General features: G+C 39.6%; 3 protein-coding genes across 3 annotated transcripts in view; all 3 read left to right on the top strand.

Annotated features, from left to right (window-relative positions):
• Window positions 1–4323: 4323 nt before the first annotated feature.
• Window positions 4324–5253, top strand: LOC307149265 (putative inhibitor of apoptosis; the record flags this gene model as incomplete). The annotated part of the gene is made up of 1 exon (XM_079855500.1): window positions 4324–5253. One exon carries the CDS (start codon window positions 4324–4326, stop codon window positions 5251–5253), a length of 930 nt encoding a protein of 309 aa, XP_079711626.1.
• Window positions 5254–11838: 6585 nt separating this feature from the next.
• The window catches only part of LOC307149262 (von Willebrand factor A domain-containing protein 7-like), a gene marked incomplete at its 5' end in the record, with an annotated part of 19697 nt that continues 12219 nt past the window's right edge, over window positions 11839–19316 (top strand). Inside the window, one exon of the mRNA XM_079855485.1 lies at window positions 11839–11887. Coding sequence (XP_079711611.1) covers window positions 11839–11887 — 49 coding nt within the window. The remainder of the gene's footprint in view (window positions 11888–19316) is intronic.
• The window catches only part of LOC307174232 (von Willebrand factor A domain-containing protein 7-like), a 110473-nt gene continuing 104013 nt past the window's right edge, over window positions 12857–19316 (top strand). Inside the window, exons 1-3 of the mRNA XM_079897959.1 lie at window positions 12857–13035; window positions 13331–13414; window positions 15522–15578. The gene's annotated coding sequence lies outside the window, so the exon portion shown is untranslated. The remainder of the gene's footprint in view (window positions 13036–13330; window positions 13415–15521; window positions 15579–19316) is intronic.

Genomic DNA, 19316 nt, shown 5'->3' with positions numbered 1-19316 from the left:
GTGTTTGAATGCTCAGCGTCTGAACGTCACCATCTGTTAAAAAAAAAATTAACAATTAAATACACAACCAAAACCATGTAAACGTTATAGTAAAACTTATTGAAGATTGAGAACCGTATGGACTACTAACAAAGTAAATTATAAATTTTTTCCTACGTTTGATATTCTTTTTTCTGATTTTTTTCACTATGGACTTGATCCTTTTTAATGCTGTTTTCTCTCCATATTTATTCTGTAGTTCCTCTACTGTGTCTTCCAAACTCCCTGTTGTTCTTCTCCAACTGTGTTAACCAAAGATAAACAGTTAGAAGAATATAATGTATGTACAATAGCAAAAATAAAGTTAACATAAAATAAACACATTCATACACCAGTTCAAAGTCAATGAACAAGCTGATGCTGCAGTGTTAGAGCACATGATGGACGGTGAACAGACGCACAGCAGGTTAAACCAGAGTTAAAACAATAGTCTATGTTAGGACAATAGTATCTGATAATAGCTGATAACGGTCATAAAGTGCGAGATAAGGTGCAAGTAGCTAAACTAAACATTTCATATTTGACAAATGTTTTGAGAAATGTTAAACAACTACAAAAATAATCAACTTGTTTCTAATTTCTTTTTTTTCTAAATTGTGATTTAATGTGAGAGGAGAAGAAACACATAACAGCCATTTTCATCATATTAATAATGAATGTGTACAATTTAATAAACGTATTTACCTAACATCCATAAAGTAAATTAAGACTAAGACTACCTTTTTTTTGTGGACAAAGTGAACTTTGGAGCACTTAGGGGGTCAAAAATAAGTGCCATTTGGAACTCTTTTATCAAAAATATGTTGATAATGATAGTTTGGCATGCATGGGATTGGTTGTCCATAGTGAGAGAGAAATACTTTTATTATAGAAATGGCTATTTTTTATTCTATTCTTTAATCCACAAATAAAATAGGTTTTTATACCTGCTCAAGTACTTCTTGATGAGTTTCTTCTGTATTAAACAGCGAATCTTCTCAGTCAGATCGTCGCAAGATCTCAGGAATCCTCTCACACTGCTCGTGTTCACGCGCTCCATCGCTGCACTTGTGTGTATGACTCGAACGATTCAAACTTCTCTCTGGCGACATGTAGGACTTGTTGGTTATGCAGGAACTAGTTATTTATGGCTTTCCTGAGGCCAACCTCCATACATTCTACACAACAGGGTGGGTGGACCCCAGCCTGATAAATATTTGTAACGAATACGACTCTGGGTAAATATGAATTAGCTCAAGAATATGGGGAATTCTCGGAATATTAATATTTATGACTCATGGTCATAATTCATAAGTCGCATGTACATTTATTTTATCAATTATCGAGATTACCTGGTTCTGTAACTGGTCTGACCAACCTTTAACTCGGCCAGCGAGTAGATGTAAGGTCAGTACAGTTAAGAAGGGGGTATTTACAAACTCCAATAAAGTTTAGGTTCTGGCCACGAACAGTAAACTTTATGAGTTTATTAATTAAAACTACTGAATGTAGTCTAATATCGAGCTTGTAGCTGGATCTTTTGTTTCATTGACTTTAGAATGGTGGGTTTTCAAACACAGAGACAGTGAAAAGTATAAATGTATTTTAATAAATGTGACTAAAGATTATATGAGCTACGAATAGAAACGTACGTAAAAATGCAAACAATAAACACAAACAAACATTTAAACAATAATAACATAAGTGATCAGAATGAAATGAAAGAAAGGAAAAAAAAAAAGAAAAGAGAAGAGGAAAAGCTAGTAATTGTTACATACAGAAACCTAAAAGCCGGACCCCAGAAAAGCAGCTTTTAAATATACTTGCAAGTCTGTTCTCTGTTTGGTTGATGCTGAAAGCGCGGACGAGGTCCTGTTTCGACTGCGTCTTCCGGTGTCGCGGGAAGCTTGAAAAGGCTCACTGAAATGTAACGTTACCGAGAAAGTTCGTCTTCATCTTCCGTGAAGGAAGAGGCAAGATATAACTTAGTTGCAAAGAACGGCAGCTACGACTCGAACATGTGTTCGTCCGAGGAGAAGGCCGGAGCCTTTCAGATGTTTCTTTGAGCTGTGGAGAAGAGGAGGAGGAGGTCAGCGGGATCGATGAGAGAAGAGAGTGAAGAGTGGGGGTCTCTTCCTTTTAACAGACAATCTGTTTACGCCTTGTTTTGTGACAGAGCGAATCAAAACTTCTGATCTGTAGCGGGAAGACGTCTTCTTTGTGTGAAGAAAAACACGCCCCCTCTTACCCTATGTTTCATGAGGGAAAGGATTCATACTTAGAAATATGATATTTCCTGGAACAAATGCATATTATTGTACTTTGCAGTCAAGATTCGTCTCCGTGAGATGGAGAGGATTACATAGATATCCATTATGACAGGTAAAGATTGGGGAAACATAACGTTACATTTATATGCATAATTACACACAAATAAAGTTTGATTAAACACACAATGAAATGGTCAGTATTTCCGTTATGGCATGTGAAGACACTTGAGAAACATAGGAATACATATCAACATTTTGGTAATGTCCTATGTGGGTAAGTCAATGGAAAATCTGGACGTGTGTGTGTGGTGCGTTTGGGACGTGACTCGCTGGAATGTTAGTTTTCCTGGGTTGTAGAGTTTTATGGTCTGAGGTAGGGTTACCACAAGACACTATTGAGGAACTTCTTTCATAAACCTTCAGAATTAAAGATTTTACTCTAGCAAGTCACACCTCTATTATAAATTTGTAATGAATGGTAAAATGAAATTTTACTATGTGGAAGTCCATATATGGAAATGTGATTCAGTTGCATCTCGTGGTGGGTTTCTGGTTGAAAGTCCACGAGTGTGTGTGTGTGTGTGGAATGTCACGAGGCTGTAAAGTCACAGGAAGTCCATATTGAAATGGGGGTTTTAGAGGAGATTGTCCAGAACAGGTTTCCTTTTGTGACTAAAAATGTCCCTCTGGGGAGCACCAAATTGCCATTTTGACATGTCCAAGCAGACTTAGTGACGCCGTGGACAGACCCGTTGTCTACAAAGACAACGAAGGATGTGTTTGGAAACAAGGAATTACTAATTGGAACAGCATGTGACCGCATGTCAGGCATTGTCGCTACATATTTCAGGACATTACACGATCTACTCTAGCTCTACTAGCCTCGGACTGCTGCGCCACTGCAACAAAAGTTGAAAGTCCTGTTTGTCTGAACCTGACGCAAACTTCTGACCCACAAACTTCTGCGCACAAGGCACGATTGTACCGCAAGGGAGATTCCAGGAACATTGCAGGAGATTCAGGAGACTCTTCGAAAACCTGAAAAAATGTCGACGCAAAACCTAAAGGAGAGCGACTCCCCGTTGAGTTCTGGCGATACGGGGTACAATTATCCTCCGGTGTGTGAGTGTGCCACGGGCAAAGAGTGTCGTTTAAGAGCTGCGCTGGACTCTATGTTTAAAGATCATTTTAGAGGCCAAATGGTTGGCTTGATGCACAGGATCATCGACGCTGCGTGTGATATGAAAAAAGATTGTGCGCAGGACACCAAACGTGTGACAAATCTAAAAAATAAAATGGATGACGTAAGAGGCTTGACAAAACCATGGCCTGATGTAACGCCCATGTTTTTTGACGGCAAAGAGCCGAACGGCGTAATCCTCAGAAAAGTTCTGGATGTATTGCGTGAATGTTGTGACAAATTCGAAATCATTGAAATACTCGCTATATGGACATTTGTTACGGATCTCTGTGTGTCACTGGTGTCAAAAAATGCAAAAACTGACGTTGGGGAATTAGTTGAAAGTCTGGTCAACTATACCCTGGAGCAAAACATGATAGCCTGCAGAGATTTTCTATTCTGGTTAGACCATCTGTAAATGTCTTTCACTCAAATTTCTTCTTCAATGTATGAAAGTATAATGTTGAAATAAAATTCTGGTAAAAAAATGTCTGAGCTCATAAAATAGTATACATGATTTAGAATATTTGAATATTTGTTTTCTGCATTACCGTATTCCCGAGGCGGCAATACAGTTGTATCATATCAAATGATACAACTAATTTGCCCGCCGTGTACAGAAGAAAGGACATTTTATGGTGTTGAAATTCGAATTCATCAAAATTCATCATAGAGGGAGGAAGCACATACCCCCTACGTAGACCTTCTATCTGTTTGACGACTAGTCATGGGATGTCCGGCAGAGAGAAGGGCTTGAGTGGACACGCCCTGTGGTCCCATTTTTATGTCATTTTTATGAGAGTTTTCCGCCCCTGCGACATCCGTTTCAGGCCAAACGGAGGAGTTTACTTAAACATGGATATGTCTCACCAGCAACCTCCGGCTTGTCACAATCCTGGCATGCGTCGGGAACAGGAACGCCTTGACACCTTTCAGAATTGGACTCTTGCACCAGTAAGTCCGGCCGAGCTTGCCAAAGCTGGTTTCTACTATCTTGGCCAGAGCGACAGAGTGGCTTGTTTCAGTTGTGGAGGCCAGCTTAGCAACTGGGAACCGGGAGATCGTGCAGTATCAGAACACCAGAGGCATTACCCCAACTGCCGCTTCGTTCGAGGTGACCTTGCAGATAATGTACCTTTATCTAGCCTTTTCAATGTATTGGCAATGCAACGGTGTGAAGAAAGGTCACTCACATTTGTCTACTGGCCCTCAAGAATAACTGTTCGACCAGACCAATTGGCTAAGGCTGGTTTTTACTCTGTTGGTCGTAATGATGACGTGAAGTGCTTTTCTTGCGATGGTGGACTCAGATGTTGGGAGTCTGGTGATGATCCATGGGTAGAACATGCCAAGTGGTTTCCAAGATGTGAATACCTGCTGCAAGAAAAGGGCCAAGAGTTTGTTCATCAGATTCAAGCAAGATTTCCAAGACTATTTGAGCGGCTATTGACTAATGGAGACAGCGAATCGAGAGAATTTGTGAGAGAACAAGAGAACAATCCTGTGGTGAAGTCTGCTTTAGAGATGGAATTTGAGTGTGGCCTGACGGCCCAGACAAATGAAGCTGCATCCCCGAGTCAAGATCTTTCAGACTTGCCTATGGAGGAACAGTTAAGAAGACTTCAAGAGGAGCGCACATGCAAAGTTTGCATGGATAAGGAAGTGAACATTGTCTTCATCCCCTGTGGTCACCTAGTTGTGTGCAAAGAATGTGCGCCTTCTCTGAGCAAGTGCCCGATATGTAGAGGATTGGTCAAAGGCGCCGTCCGTACTTTCCTATCATAAAGTTTTCCTATCATTTGGATTTGCAAATTTACATTTAACTTGATGCATAAAAACAAAGGAGAAGTTTATTATTTTCACTTGATCCAGTGACAACATTTTTGGATTTACAAACATTTAGAAAGTAGTTAGGATGTATTTCATTTTTAAGTTAATTTGACCAACATGATGTTATTTGAAGTTAGTTGAAATTAAAATGTGATATCATTACCGAATTCAGGGGTGTTTAATAGATTCAATAGTGATCAAGCACCCGCTGAGTTTTTCTTCAAACAAAAGTAATTTTGTTGTATGCACAGATTTTGAGGGTCGCTTATAGAAAGAGGCGTCCTTGTCTTTAAAAACATAGAACCAGAGATATAATTAAAATATTAAAATATACATTTTAGCGCTATTTATGGTATAATAATCTAATAAATGTCTCTCGTATCAAATCAAGACTCAAATCAAGATACAAATCAAGCCAATTCATGCGAATACCGTCGTGTATGAACAAAGAGATATATAAAGAGATAAAGAGATAAAGAGATAAAGAAAACGCCATACAAAAACATCACAACCGGCAGTACGGTAAGTGTTACGCTGGCGATGTTAAACAATTTTAAAACAGGGTGTTTCAGAAGAAATGCAAACAAAATCTTTTAAACAAAAGTCTTGTTTCAGAGTTGGTACGGTGAAAACTGTGTGAACTTTGATGAGGCCGAGAACACTAGCGCTTTTATTTAACAATTATTTTCAATAATATTGAAAAACGGTTCTATAACAATGTTCAATATAAACAAGAATCTGACCGATGACTGTTAGATAGTTAGATGATTTATCTAACCATTGAAATTGACGATATGTTAAAACATTTCGGCATTATGCAGAATAAAAAGAAGATCATAAAACTCTGGTGTCAAAGTGTGGACGGAATAAAAAAAATGAATCAATTCACATAAAAATACCACGTATCAACCGTAATTCATTAGCTTAACTGTGTAATAGTTAGACGCGTTTAAAGCGTAATAGGTAACAGAAAAACAGCCATACTCATCTTTCACGTCGATGTTTCGTAGACATCGCAGAAAGATTTAGTCATTTTTTTTAGTCATATTTTTTGTTTTCTTTTTTTTTATAAAACAAAAAAGAACCGGTTAAAGGCCTATCGTGTAGAAGGACCTATAATGTATAGGATACATTCCTAACATGTTTGACCACGCTCTATGTACTTTTTGCAAACTGTACAAAAAGAAACAAGATGTCAATGACAGACATTCAAAACGGATCACTATAGTGGCTTTTCTGTATTTGTTTTAAATGGCTCATGATGATGAAGAATTAGAATTTACTTTTGTGGAATTTTACCTGCAGGTTTTACCAAAGTGTGGAACTTTGTATCACTACGGTGTGACAAAATACTCCCAAAGATTTAAGCACAACTACTTACATAATTAGGAGAATATCTAACAATGTAGATTGTGAACATTCCATTATCTGTTTATTTGGGGTCAGATGTTAGTTAAAAGATAAAGGTATTAGTTAATAACAAAAACTTTAAATCACCATAATCAATAAAATATGGTTAAATTACAGTTTGAAAATGTTTATTTACAACGTTGTTCGTCGTGAGTGAGATGTTAGAGAAATCTGGTTGCACTACGCCTGAAACTTAATCATCAACATCTAAACTAAACATTATCATGGTTTAGTTGTATTTTTCTTAAAAATGTTTTTTCTTAAAAATTATCTTGTTTAATCGTGTATTCATATTTATCAGGTTGATATTTAGAAATAAGCAAAAAATACATTTATAAAACAAAAAGAACCGGTTAATGGCCTTGTGTCAGAACACAACAGGTTATTCTAACTTTGAAAAGTGTCATACAGTATTTGATTTTGGGTGAAAATCTGGAAAACTACCTTACACATGCTGGGCCCTATTTTAACGATCTGAAACGCAAGTGTCAACGCGCAAAGCGCAAGTAACTTTGTGGGCGGGTCTTGGCGCTGTTGCTATTTTCCCGGCGGGATAAATGACTCTTGCGCCAGGCGCAAATCTAAAATGGGTTGGTCTGAAGAGCTTCATTATTCATAGGTGTGGTTTGGGCGTAACGTGAAATAAACCAATCAGAGCGTCATCTCACATTCCCTTTAAGAGCAGGCGCGCTTGTTCTAAAGCGGATTCCTATTATAACGGCGGGTTTGCCAGACGCACGCGAGGAGCGGTTCACAGCCGAGGAGAGCAACGCTCTCGTCAGGGACGTTGGGGATGGAGAAACCCACCCAAATTAACTTCGGTTAAAAAGGCGTATGATAATTTGGGTAGGAAATGTGTAAGCTAGATGTATGCTTTTATAATAAATTATCTATCTATCTATCTATCTATCTATCTATCTATCTATCGTAATAATGTATGATTTGCAAAAATGAAAACTGCTGCTTCTGTGTAGATGAGAGAATCAAATTGTATGCGCGTTGTGCACACGCTACATTGATTATGGCCAAGCATGCGCCCTTAAAATAGCATATGAATAACATGCGCAATGCGCCACTGACTTTAAACCATTTTTTCCTGGTTAGTGGCGCAACTGTTTTCTAAACCTGCAAAATAGCATGAAGGAACGTTTGCGCTGGAACACGCCTCCTTTTTTGCGCTGAACCGCCCAGGGAGCGCAAGTTCATTCCCTAGTTTAGCGACGTGCTTCTGTGGAGGAAAAAACGCGCTTTGTGCGGGTGCAAAATAGGAATGATACATGCGTCGGTGTACAAAGTCAATTGCGCTGGGTGCAAGATAGGGCCCGCAGTGTTTTCGCCAACGGGCCTAAACCGTTGACCCCTGAAGTTCTGACTTCTGAAGGTCTCTCATGTGTAGATTGAAAAAATGGTATTTTATTAGCTAAAATCATTGTCTTTATTCATAAATATGTCCTCATGGGTGTAAAATGATCTGTGCCAATGATCTGATTTTAAGAAAGATCATTTCTTATCTTTTATTTACATGGGGCGGGTAAGTCCAAGGAGGCTTCCGTGTTGGTCCGCCATCTTGAAACACTATAATACCAGAGAGGTACAAAAAGCACTAGCACGTTTCATCATCAACACTACTATAGTCAACAACCAAATTATGACTTAAAAAACGTTTTAAGTATTACATTAAAAAGGCGTCATTGTAATTCTGAATTAAAAAGTTGAAGAAGGCCTCTCATGCGCAGATTCGCTCGGTTGAAAAATTGTAATTTTAATATGTGCTTAATATCTGCTAACTCTTTATTGTGATGCTCCCCAACATATATTTTATTCTAATATTACTTATTCTAACCCTACCAGTCCACTAATACTCTACTAACACTAATGAGAGTTTACTTTACACACTCTGACTCTCACAAGCGAGTTAGTGGACATGCAGGTGCAACACTACTATAGTCAACAACCAAATTATGACTTTAAAACATTAAAAAGGCGTAATTGACAAAAATTGTAATTCTGACATAAAAAATTTAAATTATGACTATGCGTCATGATAATGAGATGAAAAGTTGAAATGATGACGTACTAAATTGAAATGATGATAGATAAAGTATTCCATAGTGAAATTTTCTGAATTCAATATAATTGTATTTGTGAAAATGATTCAGTACCGAATCTTCAAGAAACTGCTTGTTTCTGCAGTTCGTGTAGGCCCCTAAGACTGTGAATAACTAAAAATGATCATTGATGAACTTGAATAACTTGAATTTTGTTGGCAATGTAAAAAATTGTCTTCCCATACCGGGAGTCGAACCCGGGCAGCCTGAATGAAAACCAGGAATCCTAACCGCTAGACCATATGGGAGACGTTGATATTTCCCGCGGCACATTTGAAAGGCTGCACTGCACGGTACAATATAATGCTGGATCATAGTTATGCCGAGCCACAGGAGAAGTTTTAATTAAATTCAAATTTTATTTATCGGTATGTAAATAAATATCGGGATAGCTTTTCCCAGGTGGAAAGAGCTAATGAAGGAGAAAGACTTTGAAAGGGAAGTTGCCTGCTTTCTTCTCGACGGGTAAGTCAAAGGTACGGTCTAAATGACAAGCTTGGTTAATCATTATATAGAACGGTAGAACATGTACGGTAGAACATGTAACAAGTACATCATAACGGTAGAACATGTACAATTAAACTCGATGAAGCGCTATCGGAAGACATGTTGTCATAGATTCTTGACACATTTACCAAAGTTGAAAAAGCGATTAGATGGGAGAACCGCTAGAGAGCACTATTCGTTTAAATGCAAAATAGAATTTCACCGCTAGATGGGAATCTTTTTAAATCTTTAACAAAAAGGCCTGCAAAATCGAGGAGGTCAAAGGGCATGCTTCCTGCTATAGCTCCCCTCCAAAGTCTGTTCATACGGCCACCATCAACAAATGCTAACATTTGAAACTTCTACATGTATTTTGAGTAGATGGCCGGTGGTATATTCTCAGTAAAGGGTTTCACCCTAGTTCGGGAGATATGAGTAAAAATTATCTTATACTTATACTTTGAATTAAGACGATGTGTGATTTTTACTTATCACACATTGCATCTCTCAAATTGTGTGGTGATTTTCCAAATGATACAACTTTGTCTAAATAAGAGCAATGTAAAGTCCTAGGATTTCTTAAAAAACATTGTGACAAACTTTGACAACATGTTTCATGTTGTATGTTGTATGTAACAATCTAAAGTTTTTGGACAGACGCTGCTTAGTAACAATAATACATAAATCTTCTAAGAAGATATGATTTTAATAAAACTTTAAAGATTTGATTTAAACTTTTAAGGTTATGCTTTTAAATGAAATTAGTGTAAACTTGTCACGGTGTGGGTTTTGTGTCTTGTTCTTGTCTGTCATGTGTTCCCCTGTCTTTGAATGTTTAGCTGTCTCCTGTTATGTTGATTAGTCTTCCCAGGTGTTTCTTATTTACCACACCCCCTTGTTATCTTGTTTAGCTTGGTTGTCTGTGTATTTAAGCCCTGTGTGTTAGTTCAGTCATTGTGAGTTATTGATGTTGTGAGGTTGCATGTTCTTTGTTCTGTTCTGAAGTCTGAGTTTATGTCTAAGTTCTAGTTTATTTAATAAAAACACCGTTGCACTTGGATCCTGCTTCTTGCTTCCTGCTCTGCATCGTAACAAAACTATGGATGTAGTATGCTCTGAAACGCAGACTAGACTTACTGCGACATTGTTCGCCGAGACTCATCTGGTTTGTTGCCCTATATCCTGAAGCTTCAGGTCACACTGTAGTTTATCTCTGAAGGGTCTGGGGCTGATATGTTTATGACAACTTAAACTATTTGCTTTTTTGGATCGTTTTTATCATTGCATAAAGAACTACTTCGCCTCTCTGGAAATGTAAGGTGTTTTTATTTAGCTAAAACTTTGTTTACATTTTATTAAATTATTTATTTCATTTTGAAAATGTAGTTTTCTGTGATGGTCGTGTTTAGGTGTGCGGGATAGCTATGGAAAGCCTCCCACCATAAAAATTGAAACCCCCAGATGGACAAATGCTGATTGAATCTTTTTCATATAAATGAGATTTAAGACGACCAAGTACAGTTTTTGAACAGACATTGTTTAATAACAATTATACTTTAGGTCACCGTTAAGCAAAAAAATAATTTATATCATACATAAGTACAGATAAATAGAAGATGAGTATGTATTGAAACTTTAAAGATTTAATTTAATCAATCTTTTAAAATATCTAATGCAAACTTTTTAAGGTTATACTTTTAAATGAGAGAGAGAACCACTCTGTTATTTTGTATTATATTATTTTAGATTATATAATTTATATTATATAAATTATATAAAAGGATAGAATATAAAGAATATAATGTTTTATGTAAGATGGATTTTATTACTTTTGTTTATCTAAAACAATTGGTTTCAGCAGATATTTTTTATATACTTATAAAGAACAGAATGTTTTTTAACTTTAGTTAGTGTGAGATAGACTTCACAGTGTCACTGTTACCTCTGGAAATGGAAGGAGGGGATGTCAGAATGCAGCATAGACACACAGACACACGCGCGCCCCCGTCGGCCTGCTGACAGACACGAGCGAGGGCCTCTGTTTGAGAGACTTTTTTATTAAGACTTTTAATAATGTATTGAATTTAATTTAAAAACATTTTATAAAGATATCATTTAAACTTTGAAATAAATTTAGCCCTAACACAATGTCTCATTCTGATCGCTGAATAAACCCTAGGAGTCAGAGACGCTGGTGTGAGAGAGAACCACTCTGTGATTTATAGCTCTCAACAGCTTCTTGAACACATAAATTCAAGAGTCGTAACTCTCTAAACATGTGAGATGAATTTTATTCTTTTTACAAGCATTTCAGTAGATTTCTAGCAAGGTATTTATTTTATATTATTTTTGTGAAATTTAAAACATTATTATCACTTTCACCGTGCTCAGGAATGCGAAGGAAGAAAGTCTTTTCTATTACAACTGCAATCTCATTCATAGGATGTATGGACATCTATATGTTATGAAACAAATATTTTTTAAAAAGATATCATTTAAACTTTGAAATCAATTTAGCCCCAACACAGCATTCAAAATGTCTCATCCCATCACTGAATACAACCCTCTGAGTCAGAGACGCTGGTGTGAGAGAGAACCACTCTGTGATTTATGTTTAACACATGCACACACACACACACACACACACACACACAGAAACGCGCACGGCTCCTTTACTTTTTGACACACATACATTAGACGCGCTATGTTTTGAGACAGTGTGAGGTCATTCAGGAATGACTAGATGAATTCAGTTGTGTAAAACAATTTTGAACCCATTCATACATTGCATTTTTGTGGACATCCATGGTAGGACATACTTTAACTCTCTCTAACATGTAAGATGATTTTTATTTTTAGTAAGATATATTGTATAAGCATTTCATTATATACTTTTAAAGGATAGAATGTTTTTCAACCTTAGTTTAATTGTTTTAGATTATATCATTTATATTATATAAATGATAGAATATAAAGGATAGAATGTTTTATGTAATTTTTATCTAAAACTAAAACAATTGGTTTTAGTAAGCCTTTTTAAATGCTTTTAAAGAACAGTATGTTTTTCAACTTTAGTTTAATTTGCAAGATTTCATTTAAACACTTTTAAAGGATAGAATCTTTTTTCAACTTTAATTATTTTAGTGAGATATTATTGTATATTATTTTTATAAACATTTATATACTTTTAAAAAGAACAGAATGTTTTACATATGAATGTGAAATAACTGAATGTGACATATATGAAATAACTGACCCCATTTATATATACTGTTCAGGAATGTGAAGGCAGGAGGGACCTGCGACTCCGTTTCATACATTGCATTTTTATGGACATCCGTGGTATACTTTACCTCTAACATGTAAGATGATTTTTATTTTTAGCAAGCTTTTTTATTTTATATTCTTTTATTCATCTAAAACTAAAATAATTGGATCAATAAGATATTTATATTATACTTTTAAAGGCATGTTTTCAACTTGTTAGTCTGATATAGACTTCACCGTGTTTCAGATGTCAGAGCTCACAGGAATAGGGGGGCGCGCAGACACACACACACAGACACGTGTGTTTTACTTTTTGACACACTAGAAGCGCGCTCCTTATGTTTTGAGAGTGTGAGGTCATTCAGGAATGACTAAGTGAATTCAGTTGTGTAAAACAATTTTGAATCCATTCATACATTGCATTTTTTGTGGACATCAATGGTATACTTCAACTTTCTAAAATAAGGTAAGATGATTTTATTCATCTAAAACTAAAACAATTGGTTTTAGTAAGCCTTTTTAAATGCTTTTAAAGAACAGTATGTTTTTCAACTTTAGTTTAATTTGCAAGATTTCATTTAAACACTTTTAAAGGATAGAATCTTTTTTCAACTTTAATTATTTTAGTGAGATATTATTGTATATTATTTTTATAAACATTTATATACTTTTAAAAAGAACAGAATGTTTTACATATGAATGTGAAATAACTGAATGTGACATATATGAAATAACTGACCCCATTTATATATACTGTTCAGGAATGTGAAGGCAGGAGGGACCTGCGACTCCGTTTCATACATTGCATTTTTATGGACATCCGTGGTATACTTTACCTCTAACATGTAAGATGATTTTTATTTTTAGCAAGCTTTTTTATTTTATATTCTTTTATTCATCTAAAACTAAAATAATTGGATCAATAAGATATTTATATTATACTTTTAAAGGCATGTTTTCAACTTGTTAGTCTGATATAGACTTCACCGTGTTTCAGATGTCAGAGCTCACAGGAATAGGGGGGCGCGCATAGACACACACACACAGACACGTGTGTTTTACTTTTTGACACACATACATTAGAAGCGCGCTCCTTATGTTTTGAGAGTGTGAGGTCATTCAGGAATGACTAAGTGAATTCAGTTGTGTAAAACAATTTTGAATCCATTCATACATTGCATTTTTTGTGGACATCAATGGTATACTTCAACTTTCTAAAATAAGGTAAGATGATTTTATTCATCTAAAACTAAAACAATTGGTTTTAGTAAGCTTTTTATTTTATATTCTTTTAAAGAATGTTTTTCAACCTTAGTTAAATCGCTTTAGATTATATATTTTATATTATACACTTTTAAAAAGAACTTTAGCATGATAATTACTATATCATTTATATTATATAAATTATATAAAGGATGTTTTACATATGAATGTGAAATAACTAAATGTTTTTCAACCTTTAATTGTTTTAGATTATATCAATTATAGAATGTTTTATATATAAATGTGAAATAACTGAATGAATATATACGTTGCTCAGGAATGTAAAGGGAGGGGGGGGGGGGGGGCAGGCACAAGCCATATAACCACACACGCACACACATATAACTGGGACAAAGTTCAAACAACCGGCAAAAACATCTGTTCTGTTAATATAGGACAAAACTACCCGTCAAAATTATGATTTAGTCCTAGCTAGGTCATAGTTCAAAACTAACTGTCAAATAACATGATCGATAGGCTAGCAGGGTCAATAGATTAATCCCATGAACTCATACCAGGAAGTTCACCCATCAATCATAAAGGTCACCGGAAGTTCAACCTGTCAAAGGTCAAAGTCGTAAATCATTTTGACACAATGTACCTCATAATTACTACTAACAATATATATTTTTAATTCTCTGTCGTAGCGTTTACTGACCAGCAAAACATGACAAACATATTTACTGACATTTTATAATTGAATAATGACTGACATGTTGAAAACTGAAAGAAAAGGACCTGTGAGAGACCTGTGTGGATCAAAAACCATGTAATACATCTTTTGAAAGTGAAATGATTCAGGTTTTTTGACAACCTAATTGAACATTGTAAATTGCACCTTAAGATTTCATTTTTTTAAATGACTAAAAGTCAATATTCAGTTAAGGAACTTCAAGTATGAAGTGCATCCACAAAAGGATATTAGTGTGAAAAGTTGCTATTATATTGACACCTAAAAAAAAAAGTAACTGGTGCCACTTTATAAATAAGCTAGTCATGATTAATTTGTTCCATACAATTATTTTCAATATTTTCCAAAAGTACAGTTTGTTTATGTGTAAAACTTTTTTTTTTTTAATGAGGGAAAATGTACCTTTAAATAAAAGTAAGTGAATAATACAATAATAAATATTGATGAGATTATTAACTAGTCACAATAATTTAGTACATAATTATTGCATAAGGGTCATTCATTGAGCCTGTAATGCCATACGGTCAATAATTTTATTTACTGAAGAACTTCCTGAAGTTTCTGGGATCTCAATGTGCGAGAACAGGTGTGGTCCTATTGTGGAATTTTAATATTGTTTCCAAAGATGATAATAAACTCTTTACTGGTAAAGTCATAAAGCAAATTTTAAAATTTAAGCAATGTAAGTTTTTATGTGAATGGTCAAAGGTGTTTTTTATGGATTGGAGCCTCACTCAACAGTAAGCATCAGGTTAGTTTTATTACTGCTGTAGATGTTTACATTTTTGGGGGATTTTATATTTAATGAAGGCTATCATAGGTATGATTTATACTTTTTATGTGTGTGATGTGATACAATATTTTAAAGGCAGCCATGTCTTAATAATATAATTGGTTATATTGGTTAACCTCCATCATGGTTAATCATTTGCTGAGGTCTGATTGCATGACAACTTCTGTACACTGTGAGATAAGACATAATGCATGTATGTCATCAGAGCCTAACAAGGATCCATTATCAAGGGACAGACAGGAGGAACCGAGACGGATTTAAGGTACCTTGAATGTAGAAGGTAAGAAATAAGGTCTATTATATACATTCTTTTCTATTCTATTTTCTATTCTATTATTTATGATGGATACATTGCCTTAGCATAGGTAATATATCCATCATAAATAATTGAATAATATATAATATAAATATTGAACCTCTCCTTGAACTGCCACCTTACCGTGGTGGAGGGGTTTGAGTACCCGAATGACCCTAGGAGCTATGTTGTCTGGGGCTATATGCCCCTGGTAGGGTCTCCCAAGGCAAACAGGTCCTAGACGACGGGTCAGACTAAGAGCGGTTCAAAAACCCCTTATGATGACAAAAAAAATGAGGACCGTGACGTCGCCCGGTATGGCGCAGCCGGGGCCCCACCCTGGAGCCAGGCCCGGGGTTGGGGCTCGTATGCGAGCGCCTGGTGGTCGGGCCTCCCCCCATGGGGTCCGGCCGGGCTCAGCCCGAAGGAGCGACGTGGGGCCACCCTCCCGTGGACCCACCACCTGCAGGAGGGACCGTAAGGGGCCGGTGCAAAGTGGATCGGGCGGCAGTCGAAGGCGGGGGCCTAGACAACCCGATCCCTGGACGCGGAATCTAGCTCTAGGGACATGGAATGTCACCTCTCTGGCGGGGAAGGAGCCTGAGGTTGTGCGTGAGGTTCAGAGATTCCGACTAGAGATAGTTGGGATCACCTCTACGCACCGCTTGGGCTCTGGAACCACACTCCTCGAGAGAGGATGGACTCTTCACCACTCTGGAGTTGCCCATGGTGAGAGGCGGCGGGCTGGTGTGGGTTTGCTTATAGCCCCCCAGCTCAGCCGCCATGTGTTGGAGTTCACCCCGGTGAACGAGAGGGTCGTTCCCTGCGCCTTCGGGTCGGGGATAGGTCTCTCACTGTCGTTTGTGCTTACGGGCCGAATGGCAGTGCAGAGTACCCGGCCTTCTTGGAGTCTCTGGGAGGGGTGCTGGAAAGTGCTCCGACTGGGGACTCCATCGTTCTACTGGGCGACTTCAACGCCCACGTGGGCAGCGACAGTGACACCTGGAGGGGCGTGATTGGGAGGAACGGCCCCCCTGATCTGAACCCGAGTGGTGTTCTGTTATTGGACTTCTGTGCTAGTTACAGCTTGTCCATAACGAACACCATGTTCAAGCATAAGGGTGTCCATCAGTGCACATGGCACCAGGACACCCTAGGCCGGAGGTCGATGATCGACTTTAGTCTGTAGTCGTAGTCTGTAGACTGTAGTCGTTTCATCCGACCTCCGGCCGTATGTCTTGGACACTCGGGTGAAGAGAGGGGCGGAGCTGTCAACTGATCACCACCTGGTGGTGAGTTGGATCCGATGGCGGGGGAGGAAGCTGGACAGACTCGGCAGACCCAAACGTACTGTGAGGGTCTGTTGGGAACGCTTGGCCGAATCCCCTGTCAGAGAGATCTTCAATTCCCACCTCCGGCAGAGCTTCGACCAGATCCCGAGGGAGTCTGGAGATATTGAGTCCGAGTGGACCATGTTCTCCACCTCCATTGTCAACGCAGCCACTCGGGGGCTGTGGCCGTAAGGTCTCCGGTGCCTGTCGAGGCGGCAATCCCCGAACCCGGTGGTGGACACCGGAAGTAAAGGATGCCGTCAAGCTGAAGAAGGAGTCCTACCGGGCCTGGCTGGCTTGTGGGACTCCTGAGGCAGCTGATGGGTACCGACGGGCCAAGCGGACTGCAGCCCGGGTGGTTGTGGAGGCAAAAACTCGGGCCTGGGAGGAGTTCGGTGAGGCCATGGAGAAGGACTATCGGTCGGCCTCGAAGAGATTCTGGCAAACCGTCCGGCGCCTCAGGAGGGGGAAGCAGTGCCCTACCAATGCTGTTTACAGTGGAGGTGGGCAGCTGTTGACCTCGACTGGGGATATCACCGGACGGTGGAAGGAATACTTCGAGGATCTCCTCAATCCCGCCATCAATCCCGCCGTCACGTCTTCCATTGAGGAAGCAGAGGCTGGGGGCTCGGAGGCGGACTCGTCCATCACCCGGGCTGAAGTCACCGAGGTAGTCAAGAAACTCCTCGGTGGCAAGGCACCGGGGGTGGATGAGATCCGCCCTGAGTACCTCAAGTCTCTGGATGTTGTGGGGCTGTCTTGGCTGACACGCCTCTGCAACATCGCGTGGCGGTCGGGGACAGTACCTTTGGACTGGCAGACCGGGGTGGTGGTCCCTCTTTTCAGGAAGGGGGATCGGAGGGTGTGCTCCAACTATAGGGGGATCACACTTCTCAGCCTCCCTGGGAAAGTCTATGCCAGGGTACTGGAGAGGAGAATCCGGCCGATAGTAGAACCTCGGATTCAGGAGGAACAGTGTGGTTTTCGTCCCGGTCGTGGAACATTGGATCAGCTCTATACCCTCTACAGGGTGCTGGAGGGTTCATGGGAGTTTGCCCAACCAATCCACATGTGCTTTGTGGATTTGGAGAAGGCATTCGACTGTGTCCCTCGCGGCAGCCTGTGGAGGGTGCTCCGGGAGTATGGGGTCCGGGGCCCTTTGCTAAGGGCTATCCGGTCCCTGTACGACCGGAGCAGGAGCTTGGTTCGGATTGCCAGCAGTAAGTCAGACTTGTTCCCGGTGCGTGTTGGACTCCGGCAGGGCTGCCCTTTGTCACCGGTTCTGTTCATAATTTTTATGGACAGAATTTCTAGGCGCAGCCAGGGGCCGGAGGGGGTCAGGTTTGGGGACCACACGATTTCATCTCTGCTCTTTGCGGATGATGTGGTCGTGTTGGCCTCATCAAACCAGGACCTCCAGCATGCGCTGGGACGGTTTGCAGCCGAGTGTGAAGCGGCCGGGATGAGAATCAGCACCTCCAAATCCGAGGCCATGGTCCTCAGTCGGAAAAGGGTGGCTTGCCCGCTTCAGGTTGGTGGAGAGTTCCTGCCTCAAGTGGAGGAGTTCAAGTATCTCGGGGTCTTGTTCACGAGTGAGGGAAGGATGGAACGGGAGATTGACAGACGGATCGGTGCAGCTTCTGCAGTAATGCGGTCGCTGTACCGGTCTGTCGTGGTGAAGAAGGAGCTGAGCCGCAAGGCGAAGCTCTCGATTTACCGGTCAATCTACGTTCCTACTCTCACCTATGGTCATGAGCTTTGGGTCATGACCGAAAGGACAAGATCCCGGATACAAGCGGCCGAAATGAGCTTTCTCCGCAGGGTGGCTGGGCGCTCCCTTAGAGATAGGGTGAGAAGCTCGGTCACTCGGGAGGAGCTCAGAGTAGAGCCGCTGCTCCTCCACATCGAGAGGGGTCAGTTGAGGTGGCTCGGGCATCTTTTCCGGATGCCTCCTGGACGCCTTCCTGGGAAGGCGTTCCGGGCATGTCCCACCGGGAGGAGACCCCGGGGAAGACCTAGGACACGCTGGAGAGACTATGTCTCCCGGCTGGCCTGGGAACGCCTCGGTGTCCCCCCGGAAGAGCTGGAGGAAGTGTCGAGGGAGAGGGAAGTCTGGGCATCCATGCTTAGACTGCTGCCCCCGCGACCCGGCCCCGGATAAGCGGTAGAAAATGGATGGATGGATGGATAATATAAATAATATAAATATATAATATGGGCCTATATATAAACATTTTGTAATATTTTTAACTTAATTCCGCTCACTTCTCTCTTAAAGCTACACTGTGTAGGATTTACTCCCATCTAGCGGTGAAATTGTATATGACTACCAACTAAATATTACTTTCTAGCGCCTCCCATTCCAAAGGCATTT

This window comes from Squalius cephalus (assembly GCF_949319135.1).
Source record: "Squalius cephalus genome assembly, chromosome: 2".
Classification (NCBI taxonomy): Eukaryota; Metazoa; Chordata; class Actinopteri; order Cypriniformes; family Leuciscidae; genus Squalius; species Squalius cephalus.
The sequence above is the reverse complement of the archived record's forward strand: the minus strand, read 5'-3'. Positions and strand labels throughout refer to the sequence as shown.